Source organism: Eriocheir sinensis, chromosome 9 (assembly GCF_024679095.1).
Source record: "Eriocheir sinensis breed Jianghai 21 chromosome 9, ASM2467909v1, whole genome shotgun sequence".
Lineage (NCBI taxonomy): Eukaryota > Metazoa > Arthropoda > Malacostraca > Decapoda > Varunidae > Eriocheir > Eriocheir sinensis.
This window is the reverse complement of record NC_066517.1, coordinates 19,156,330-19,168,808: the sequence shown is the minus strand read 5'-3', so window position 1 is coordinate 19,168,808 and position 12,479 is coordinate 19,156,330. Positions and strand designations below refer to the sequence as shown.

Genomic DNA, 12,479 nt, shown 5'->3' with positions numbered 1-12,479 from the left:
AAAGACCTGCGAGACCCTCAGGCCCGCAAGAACGAAAAACGCGAGAACTTTCTGGGATGGATAAAGAACGGACGCAAAGACGACTTCGATAAGGTCATTGATTTGCTCCTCAGCGATGACGACGACGACGACTGAACGACCTAATAAGCTGCCCTGGTCAAGGTCTCATAAAAGGACAAAATTCACTCGCACATTGTACCCAAGCATGATAAAAAGCTGAAAATCAGGTTTCCTCCTGGATATGGGAGAGTCAATAGGGTACTTTATTAGGATATTCATCAAAGAACGGACTTTTATTGCTCTGAGGAATCCAAGGGAGACACACGAAGGGGAACATGAGGAGAGAGGAAGAAGAGGAGACGCAGGGAAGAAGAGAAAAGGAAGGAAGAGGCGCTGATGACCAGGATTGAAAGAAATAAGTGGTAAATATAAGGAAAATCTTGACTCTTGTGCTGTGTATGCGTCAAAATAGGGACAACTCTGACCCTCCCTTCGTCGCCTTGCAGTAGTCACCAGTCATCGATAATGCATCAAACGACCACCACTCACATATCTCAGGACGGATGGAAGCAAGGAACATCCCATAAAAATGAATGAGGAAGAAGCTTATTCCAATTATATAATTACCAGTAAATATGTATAAAAACTGTACTTAACCATTTAACCAATAACCTATAAAAACTGTACTTAACAATTTAACCTTCAAGATAACTGCACATATTGTAATTAGCCGCCATAACAACTCTCAACAGATAATAATTAGTCATCACAGGAACTAAAAGCTGTGATTTCCCACCAAGCCATGTAGATACTAGCCCACAACGATGCATGAATGACACGGGTGAACAACCTTTTCTAGACTCATCGTGATTGTTAAGTCATCATCATCATCATCATCATAATTTGCACAATTACGCGCCCTCTGTGATCAAGTCTCGGCAGGATCGATGGACTTGCTTTCCACTGGCTTTGTGAGCGTCCCCTTCGACTCCTCCACTCTGGGTTGTCTTGTACACAGACGACCTGATGAGTAACCTTCACCTGCTTCCTCTGTTCACGTTAACACCGAGAATAAGCTCCGCCCACATCAGCTAAGTAGCGTTTATTATCTATCTATTTACTGAAATTATTGATTATACTTATTGTTACGGTACTGCTTTTTCAAGTTTGCGAAACCACACTCTGACTATAGTTGGTCCAAAACCCCCGCCCTCTTCCAAAGCTTTGGGAGTCTGACTGAATGAAAGGAGCTTGGAGTTAGAAGTCAATATTACTATGGAGGGAGGGTGAGGGAGGGGGCGGGGTTTCTGGACCAACTTAGTGTGCGGTGACTAGTTTTGACGATGAGCCACTGAATGAACAGTCTGACGAGATCAATGGAAACAGAAACATGATGCTTGTTCCAATCCCCCACCAATCACATGCGGCTCGAGCGGGCAGGGGGCGTGCTTTGCTTGCTGAGTGGCCAACGATATACGCTCGCCAAGGAAGCGGGAGGGGTTTGTTTGCCAAGTTAACGTGAACAGAATATAGGAAGCCCTCTGAGTGTCTGTATAGCTGGACTATATAAACATCAGGCCTCAACTTGAGTCTCGCAAAGCAGTGAAGGGGCTGTCACTCTGGCCATTCTGGCGATGCACTACACTGTACTCACTGAGCCATACAATTCGAGTGTAATTGTGCTGAGAATGACCAGGGAAAAGTAAAAGAATAACACGCACAATAAAACCTCATTGTACATTACTGTTCTTGTAAATTTTGAACGATGACACATTTACGTGAATACTGAGAAAAAAAAATGAATTTGTTACTGAACTATAACAAATCAAAAGCGTTTAGCGTGACAAACTTCCTTTTACTGTTCCCAAATTCAGCAGCACCTTCTAGTGTAAATTGTCTTTTTTAGTATCATCGCCAGCTGTCATCGGTGGCAAGGTAGTGTTCAGTGGTGACGTAAACGATTAATTGATTACTAATGTTTATCAGGCAATTGTGTTTACAGTGACCCAACACTTATAAACTTCTCCCGCAATGAGTAAAAAAAGACTAAAAACCTTCTCATTCTGCATTACTATTTTTATCAAATTTCATCACCATCTGTCGTAATTGGCAAGGAAGTGATTAGACTTTACCTGTACACTTGAAAATAATTAATCACACATCATTTTTATAGTGACCCAACACTTGTAAACTTCTCCCGGAATGAGTAAAAACCTTCTCATCGTGCATTACTATTCTTATCAAATCTCATCACCACCTGTCGTAACTGGCAAGGTAGTGATTAGTATTTACCTGTACACTAGAAAATAATTAATCCCACCTATCATTTTTTCATGGTGTTGCTTTCTCATGTTTGCTGAACCACACGCTGACTAGTTTTAGCGAAGGACCCTTGAAATAACTCCCTGGGAAGATTAATAAAAGCAGAAGTATGACGCGTGTTTCACTAACCAGTCACGATGCGTTATGATCTACACGTTATCATGACTCAATGTATGTTAGTTAATATGAATATGCGGAGTTGCTGGAGAGTTTAAGAGTAAGAGCAGTTGTAGTGTTATCCTTTCTCTTCTCTACTCTCCTCCTCCCTTCTCTTACTATATACTTTCCTCCTATACTTTTTCTCTTTCCCCCCTTCCTTTTTCTCTCTTCTTCCGTTTAATTTCCCTCTTTAACCTTGGCACCTACATTTAATATTTACAAACACACAAAAACAGAAAACACGTGATAAAATTCAACACATTTCATACACCTTTTTTTTTTAAACTGACTTCTTGCACTTTTCACACTGAGTCTTCGAAAATGATCAGGACGGCTTGGAAGGGGATTCGAGTTATAAGAGATACGTGGAAGCCTCTATACGTAATTCATGTTTTCTTGTAAATGTTTTGAACAGAACCCTTCCCGTCCAATCCATTCCTTCCTTTCCTTTATGTCCTATCATCTCTTCCCCTCCTCCTCCCCTCTTCTTTAATTTCTTCCTTTATCTCCAATACCCTGCCTTTCCTTCCTCTTGTCTTATTTTTTCTCTTCCCTCTTCCTCCGTTCCTTCACTTTCTTGCTCTCTTCTTCCTTTCCCTTTTCTTTTCTTTTCTTCCCTTACTTCCCCGTTTTCACTCCCCTCTCTTCTTTTCTTCTCCCTTTCTTCTCTATCCTCCCTTTCTTCTCTCTTTCCCTTTTCTTTTATTCTCCTCATCTTCCTTTTTCTCTTCACACCTTTAATTTCAACCCCTTCCCTTTCCTTCCCTTCCCTTCCCCTTTCTTGCCTCTTCTCCTCCCGTCCCCTTCCCCACTGGACTGGACTGGAAAGGAATGTTAAGAATGTGCAGACAAAGATCAGCGTGTCTGCATTATGTAATTAAGCCGTATTACTTTTGTTACTTATTCTTGTCATGGTTTGGCTGCAACGGTTAAGAGTTGTGGTAGTGGTGGTCAAAGAGGTGGTGGTAGTAGTAGTAGTAGTAGTAGTAGTAGTAGTAGTAGTAGTGGTATTATTATTATTATTATTATTATTATTATTAGTAGTAGTAGTAGTAGTAGAAGTTCTTGTTGCTGTTGTTATTGTTGTTGTTGTTGTAGCAGTCGGATTGGTAGTAGTTGTTGTTTCTTCATACCAGCTGTTCACATTCTTGAAGGGGGAGGAGGAGGAGGAGGAGGAGGAGGAGGAGGAGGAGGGGGAGGAGGAGGAGGAGGAGGAGGAGGAGGAGGAGGAGGAGGAGGAGGAGGAGGAGGAATGTTATATGTAGAACCGTCACCTGCGTGAAGACAGATGGCGAGGAAGACGATGAAAAGGGGGAGAGGAGAGGAGAGGGGAAGAGAGGGTGGAGGAGGAGGAAGAGGAGGAGGAGGAGGAGGAGGAGGATAGGATAGGAGAGAAGGAAGAAAGGGAGAAAAAAGAAGAAAGAGAAGGAGAAGGCATGGGAGGATAAGAGAGGAGAGGAGAAAAGGAGAGAAGAGATTATTCCCTTCTCTTCCCTTCTCATCCCATATATTTTCTTCCCTGTCATTCCCTTTTTCCCCTCCTTTTTCTCCTCTTTTCCCTTTAATTTTCCTCCCTTACCTTTCATTCCCTTCCCTCCACTCCCCTTCCCTCTCCCTTCATCGTTTCCTATTTCTTTCGTTACCTAAGACCCCTTTCACATAGGCATAAACAAACTCTTCATGCACTAATTAGTCTAAGGCGTGGGGATTCGAACCGACATTGTCCATGGCGTGGTGAATGTGAGCCCAGCACGCTAACCACTCATCCACCGCCTACCCATTAATCATACAGGTAGGAGACGCAAAAAGAATGAATGGAATCTTCCGTTTTTCTTTACAGGAGAAGCGTGTTGCCTTTACTCTCTCTCTCTGTCGTAAACAAAAAGGTTGGAAAGTAGGCAGAGGGACAGGCTAATTATACCCCTAAGTGCAGCGTCTGGTTCATTAATCATTCCAAGTAGATAAAAAAACTAAAAAAAAAACTTCCGGAACAGTCGACCCCCTGAAATCACCCTTCCAAAAAACCGTTCCAAAAACCACTTCCACGAATCTATACGGCAAGTACAGGAAAAAATAGTATAGATTTAGGCACAAAGCAGGTGAGCACAGGTAGGCAGGAGGAAGGTCAGGTTAAATAAAGATCCTATATTATAAAAGTAAAAGAGGGAAAAGGCAATAGCAACAGGAACAAAACAGGTGAACACGGGAGGGAGGGAGGGATATCAAATTAATTAATGATCATCTATTAAAGAAAACGAGTCAGTGGGCATAACGAGCAAATTAACCTCCCACGTCAAAAATTATAGTCAGGAATAAACTAACAAAACAAAGGTACAGGTACAATGAAGGTCGCAATAATTATCCTGAAGGAAAAAAGGCAAGAGGGAGTTCAAATTTAAAATTAAATTAGCCTTTGGATATGAAAAAAAAAAATCACAGGAATTTGCTACGTAATTAAAAACAGGTACAGGTAGGAAGATCAGCTTAATTACCTTAGATAAAAGAGAAAAGGCAGTGCAGGAGAGAAAACTAACTTACGCTCCGAAAAAAAGAAATGAAAAGGAAGTATAATTAGAGAAAAAGCTAACCAAAGACGTGAACAGGTAGGATGAAGGTCAACTTAATTACCTTAGATAAAAGAGAAGCAGACAGGTGTGAAAACTGAATTAGGCTCCGAAAAAAGAAAAAAAACAAGTAAAATTAGAGGAAAAGGCTAACTAAAGAGGTGAACAAAGAGAATGAAGGTCAACTTAATTACCTTAGATAAAAGAGAAGAAGAGGCAGTACAGGTGTGAAAACTGAATTAGGCTCCAAAAAAGAAAAAAAGCAAGTATAATTAGAGGAAAAATGTAACTAAAGACATTAACAGGTAGGATGAAGGTCAACTTAAGGACCTTAGATTAAAGAGCGGCGAGTAGAGGACTTTTTTGTACTTCTTTTGTTTCCCTTGAGCCGCATCCTTTGAAGTATATAAAAAAAGAGAGGAGGCAGTGCAGGTGTGAAAATTGAAATAGCCTCCGAAAAATTAAAAAAAGTATGGTCACAGAAATAAACTGACTTAACAAACCTGTATGAAAACGAAGGATCAAATTTAATATCTCACGTAGAAGAAAAGAAGTGACGGAGCAGGTGTGAAAATTGAAAGAGCCTCCCTCCAAAAAAGTATGGTCACAGAAATAAACTGATTGAAAAGAGCTATAAGAAAACGAGGGATCAAACTGAATATCTCACGTAGAAGAAAAGAAGTGACGGAGCAGGTGTGAAAATTGAAAGAGCCTCCCTCCAAAAAAGTATGGTCACAGAAATAAACTGACTTAACAAAGCTATAAGAAAACGAAGGATCAAATTGAATATCTCACGTAGAAGAAAAGAAGTGACGGAGCAGGTGTGAAAATTGAAAGAGCCTCCCCCCAAAAAAGTATGGTCACAGAAATAAACCGACTTAACAAAGCTATAAGAAAACGAAGGATCAAATTGAATGTCTCACGTAGAAGAAAAGAAGTGACGGAGCAGGTGTGAAAACTGAATTAACCTCCGAAAAAGAAAAAAAAAAGGTGTGGTCACAGAAATAAGCTAACTAAACATAGGTGCAGGTATGAAAGTCAGACTAATTACCTTATATAAAAGAAGGGAAAGGGCAGCGTAGGTTTGATAGGTATTTGATCATCCCGATAAAACAAGGGAGGAAAAGGGAGCCGCACGCACTAACGAGGCAGGTGGACAGGGGCAACGTCCGGCCCATTAATAATACAGGAAGAAGACGCAAAAAGAATGAATGGAATCTTCCGTTTTTCTTTACCGGAGAAGCGTGTTGCCTTTACTCTCTCTCTCTCTCTCTCTCTCTCTCGTAAACAAAAGGTTGGGAAGTAGGCAGAGGGACAGGCTATTTATACCCCTAAGTGCAACGTCTGCTTCATTAATCATTTAAAGTAGAAGACAAAACAATATCTTCCGTTTTTCTTTATACTAAAAGGATGATATTAACTTTGATCTCTCTCCTTTACCGTAAACAAACAACACCAAAAAGCGCTAAGTAGGTAGGGGGACTAGTTAATTATCTCCTAATTAAAGAGAGAAGAGGTGGTAGAGCTGTGATATTACTCTTGAATTGATGCTTTTCCTTAGATAGACAGGACACGTTAATTATATACTGAGAAGAAAAAAAAGAACAGGCAGAAGAGGTGGTGGAGCTGTGGTACTCCTCTTGATCCCTCTCCTCTACAAACAAAAGGTAGATAGACAGGACACGTTAATTATATACTAAGAAGAAAGAAAAGAAAAGGATGAAGAGGTGGTAGGGTCTGACACTACTCTTGATTTCTCTCCTCTACAAAACAAAAACAGATATAGCCAAGCAAGGTTAATTACATCCTAAAGAAGAAAGATGGAGGAAAAAGAAAGAAAAGATAGTAGAGCTGTGGCATTACTCTTGATCTCTCTCCCCTACAAAATAATAAAAAGGTGAGTAGATAGGCAGGGCAGGTTACTTATCTCCCACGTAAAGAAAGGAAAAGATGGAAGAGGTGTGATATTACTCTAGATCATAAACAAAAGGTAGATAGGCAGGGCAGGTGAACTATCTCCCAAGCAAAGAAAGGTGAAGGTAGTAGAGACGTGACAGATAATAAAGAAAGGTAGAGGCAGAGGAGGTGTGACAGGTGAGGCGTGACAGAGAGGTGCTTAAAGGAGACGCGTGACTGGAGGCTCTCACTCAGGTAGGCAAGCAGGTGAGGTGGATTCAAACAACTATCATGACAACCAATAGCCTGTGTGTGTGTGTGTGTGTGTGTGTGTGTGTGTGTGTGTGTGTGTGTGTGTGTGTGTTAAATGATGATGGTTATAAACATTGTGGGAATATAACGATTGTGATACTGTAATAATCTTGTGGGTTGAAAATGACGGTGGTGGTGATGGTAATGATAGTGAGTGGAAGTGAGGGACTGTGATTGTGATGAAGTGTGGTTTTTTGATGATGATGATGATGATGATAGTGATAGTAACGCCTGACACGAAAGATGCAATAATAGGGAAGGTGATCGAAAAATGTCTGTCACACTCTGTTGAACTCTATGGGACTATGATGATGATGATGGAGGTGATGATGGTGGTGATGATGATGGTGGTGGTGTTGATGGTGATAGTAATGAAGATGATGATTATAATGGAGGTGGTGGTGAAGATAATGGTGGTGTTAAGTGATGACAAGGGTGATGACGGTACTGATGGTGATGATGATGGTGGTGGTGTTGATGGTGATGGTAATGGTGATGATGATGATGATGATTATAACGGAGGTGGTGGTGGTGGTGGTGAAGATAATGGTGGTGTTGATAAGTGATGATAATGGTGATGACGGTACTGATGGTGATGATGGTGGTGATGGTGATGGTGGCTGGCACGGTGCGGCATCCTCTTCCATGGTTACGGTTGCACATCACAAAACAAAAAAACAAACAAACAAAAAAAGCAATACGGGTAACAAAAAACAAATATGCAAGCAAGTGTGTCACCTCAGTTTTTATCTTCCTATTATTATTTTTTTACTGCAAGTTTGTCTTACACCAACGCTTTCTTTAAATTGAATGATCTTTAATTGTTTGTTTTTCTCTCTCATTCTTTCTACTTTGTTCTCGGTCTCTTTCTCTTTGTACTGAACCCCGAAAATTTCACTCACACGCTTCTATTTTTAACTTCGATTACAAGACAGAAAAAAATAGTGTCATATCTCTAACTTGCTTTCTCTTCTTCTTTGTTTCAGTCTCTTCTTTTCCGTTCAGTCTCTCTTTTCCTTTCAGTCTCTCTTTTCCTCTCAGTCTCTCTTTTCCTTTGCTTCAGTCTCTCGCCTTAATCTCTCCTCCGTTTTCTATACCTCCTTTTCTCCTTCTCTTTCTTTATTTTCCTCTCCTCTTCCTTTCTTCTTCTCGCTTCCTCTTCCTTCCTTCCTACGATCCTATTAAAAAAAAGGAAGCAATATCAAACTCTTTTAACTTCCCTAAACCACAAATCATCAAAGCTACAACTCATTTTCTTTCTTCCGTTATCTCTCGTATTTTCTTCCCCTTTTCCTTTTTTATCCCTTACTCTTCCTTCCTCCTTCATAAGAAAAACACCAGAAGAAAGCAATATTGAACCTAAATCACAAATCTTTGAAAACCACAAGTCTTCCTCTCTCTTCCTTTTTCCCTCCTATTCTCTTCCTCCTCTTCCTCTGTTGTCCTTTACTCTTAAGAACATAGCAGCTCCTTTGACCCTAAGCTCCCGTGTATCTAACCCCACCTAATATCGCTGTCCATGAATTTATCTCGTCAATCCTCTTTCATCAAAAACAAAAACAAAGCAATATTTAATCCCTATAACTTCCCTAAAGCACAACTCCTCATTTTTTTCTTTTCTCTCCTATTCTTTGCCTTTCCTTTTCCTGTCCTATCTCTTACTCTTCCTTCCTCTTTCATAAAAAAAAACTCCTAAACAAAGATAAACTGAAACTCTAACGTCCCTAAACCACATATCAAAACTACGACTCCCAATAATTATAATCAATCCTTAACTTAACATCTCTCTCTCTCTCACTCTCTCTCTCTCTTTTACCCAGACGCTGAATCCGGTGCCGACAACCTCCAGCCATGTCGGTCCCTCAGAAGCGACTCACGGCTGCCGAATACATCAGACTAAGGCGACAAGGGGTTATACCGGACGAAAAGAAGCTTGCGAAGGAGGCCGCTGAGAAGAAACGCCAGGAGGAAGAAGAGGAGCGAAGGAGAAAGGAGGAGGAGGAGAAGCGACGGAAGGAAGAGGAGGAAAGGAGACGGAGAGAAGAGGAGGAGAGGAGGAGAAAAGAGGAAGAGGAGAGGAGAAGAAAGGAGGAGGAGGAAAGACGGAGGAAAGAAGAGGAGAGGAGGCGGAAAGAGGAAGAGGATAGGAGGAGGAAGGAAGAGGAAGAGAAAAGGAGGAAGAAGGAAGAGGAAGAGAAAAGGAGGAAGGAAGAGGAGGAGAGGAGGAGAAGAGAAGAGGAGAAGAAAAGGAAGGAAGAGGAGGAGAGGAGGAGAAAAGAAGAGGAGAAGAAAAGGAAGGAAGAGGAGGAGAGAAGGAGAAAAGAAGAGGAGAAGAAAAGGAAGGAAGAGGAGGAGAGAAGGAGGAAGGAAGCGGAGGAAGAGAGATTAAGGCAAGAGAAGGAAGCAAAGGAGAAGAGAGACAGGGAGGAGAGGGAGAGACTGCAACGGATTGAGGAAGAGAAAGCAAGGAAGGAGAAAGAGGAAAGGGAGAGAAAGGAAAAGGAAGAGAGAGACAGGATAGCAAGGGAGAAGAAGGAACGAAAAGAGAAGAAAAGAAAAGAACGCGAAGAATTAAGGAAACAACAAGAGGAGGAGAAAAAGGCAAAGGAGGCGAGAGAGGAGAGAGAAAAATTAGAACGTGAAGCGAAAGAGAAAAGAGACAGAGAAGAACAAGAACGGAAGGAGAGAGAGGAAAAGAGACGCAGGGAGGAGGAGGAGAAAAAGCGAAAGGAGGAGGAGAAAAAGCGAAAAGAGGCGGAGGAGCAGGAGAGACTGAGAAAGGAAAAGGAGGCAGCAGAACGCGCTAAGAAAGAAAAAAGACAGACAGAGAGACAGGAAAAGAAACAGAAGAAGAAAATGACCAAGGAACAGAGAGAACAAGAATTGAGAGAGAAACGAGAAAGGGAAGAGGAACTGGAGAGACAAAGGGAGGAGGAGGAGGAGAGGGAGAGGGAGGAGCTGAGGAATAAAGCGGAGGAGACGAAGAAGAAACTGAAGAAAAAGAAAGAGAACCTCAAGAAAGACTTGCGAGACCCTCAGGCCCGCAAGAACGAAAAACGCGACAACTTTCTGGGATGGATAAAGAACGGACGCAAAGACGACTTCGATAAGGTCATTGATTTGCTCCTCAGCGATGACGACGACGACTGAACGACCTAATAAGCTGCCCTGGTCAAGGTCTCATAAAAGGACAAAATTCACTCGCACATTGTACCCAAGTATGATAAAAAGCTGAAAATCACGTTTCCTCCTGGATATGGGAGAGTCAATTGGGTACTTTATTAGAATATTCATCAAAAAACGGACTTTTATTGCTCTGAGGAATCCAAGAGAGACACACGAAGGGGAGCATGAAGAGAGAGGAAGAAGAGGAAACGCAGGGAAGAAGAGAAAAGGAAGGAAGAGGCGCTGATGACCAGGATTGAAAGAAATAAGTGGTAAATATAAGGAAAATCTTGACTCTTGTGCTGTGTATGCGTCAAAATAGGGACAACTCTGACCCTCCCTTTGTCGCCTTGCAGTAGTCACCAGTCATCAATAATGCATCAAACGACCACCACTCACATATCTCAGGACGGATGGAAGCAAGGAACATCCGATAAAACTGAATGAGGAAGAAGCTTATTCCAATTATATAATTACCAGTAAATATGTATAAAAACTATACTTAACCATTTAACCAATAACCTATAAAAACTGTACTTAACAATTTAACCTCCAAGCTAGCTGCACATATTGTAATTAGCCGCCATAACAACTCTCAACAGATAATAATTAGTCATCACAGGAACTAAAAGCTGTGATTTCCCACCACGCCATGTAGATACTAGCCCACAACGATGCATGAATGACACGGGTGACCAACCTTTTCTAGACTCATCGTGATTGTTAAGTCATCATCATCATCATCATCATAATTTGCACAATTACGCGCCCTCTGTGATCAAGTCTCGGCAGGATCGATGGACTTTCTCCTCCCCATTAGCTTTGTGAGCGTCCCCTTTGACTCCTCCACTCTGGGTTGTCTTGTACAGAGACGACCTGATGAGTAACCTTCACCTGCTTCCTCTGTTCGCGTTAACACCGAGAATAAGCTCCGCCCACATCAGCTAAGTAGCGTTTATTATCTATCTATTTACTGAAATTATTGATCATACTATTGTTACGGTACTGCTTTTTCAAGTTTGCAAAACCACACTCTGACTATAGTTGGTCCAAAACCCCCGCCCTCTTCCAAAGCTTTGGGAGTCTGACTGAATGAAAGGAGCTTGGAGTTAGAAGTCAATATTACTATGGAGGGAGGGTGAGGGAGGGGGCGGGGTTTCTGGACCAACTTAGTGTGCGGTGACTAGTTTTGACGATGAGCCACTGAATGAACAGTTTGACGAGATCAATGGAAACAGAAACATGATGCTTGTTCCAATCCCCCACCAATCACATGCGGCTCGAGCGGGTAGGGGGCGTGCTTTGCTTGCTGAGTGGCCAACGATATACGCTCGCCAAGGAAGCGGGAGGGGTTTGTTTGCCAAGTTAACGTGAACAGAATATAGGAAGCCCTCTGAGTGTCTGTATAGCTGGACTATATAAACATCAGGCCTCAACTTGAGTCTCGCAAAGCAGTCACTCTGGCCATTCTGGCGATGCACTACACTGTACTCACTGAGCCATACAATTCGAGTGTAATTGTGCTGAGAATGACCAAGGAAAAGTAAAAGAATAACACGCACAATAAAACCTCATTGTACATTACTGTTCTTGTAAATTTTGAACGATGACACATTTACGTGAATACTGAGAAAAAAAATGAATTTGTTACTGAACTATAACAAATCAAAAGCGTTTAGCGTGACAAACTTCCTTTTACTGTTCCCAAATTCAGCAGCACCTTCTAGTGTAAATTGTCTTTTTTAGTATCATCGCCAGCTGTCATCGGTGGCAAGGTAGTGTTCAGTGGTGACGTAAACGATTAATTGATTACTAATGTTTATCAGGCAATTGTGTTTACAGTGACCCAACACTTTTAAACTTCTCCCGGAATGAGTAAAAAAAGACTAAAAACCTTCTCATTCTGCATTACTATTCTTATCAAATTTCATCACCATCTGTCGTAATTGGCAAGGTAGTGATTAGTATTTAACTGCACACTTGAAAATAATTAATCACACATCATTTTTACAGTGACCCAACACTTGTAAACTTCTCCCGGAATGAGTAAAAACCTTCTCA

At 41.5% G+C, this 12,479-nt stretch overlaps 1 protein-coding gene across 1 annotated transcript; it reads left to right on the top strand.

The window, feature by feature from the left end:
- The first annotated feature begins 9,076 nt into the window (after positions 1 to 9,076).
- On the top strand, positions 9,077 to 11,798 carry LOC126996087 (trichohyalin-like). The gene has a single exon (XM_050856182.1). The coding sequence runs from the start codon at positions 9,105 to 9,107 to the stop codon at positions 10,401 to 10,403; it is 1,299 nt and encodes a 432-aa protein (XP_050712139.1). The 5' UTR covers positions 9,077 to 9,104; the 3' UTR covers positions 10,404 to 11,798.
- Positions 11,799 to 12,479: the final 681 nt, after the last annotated feature.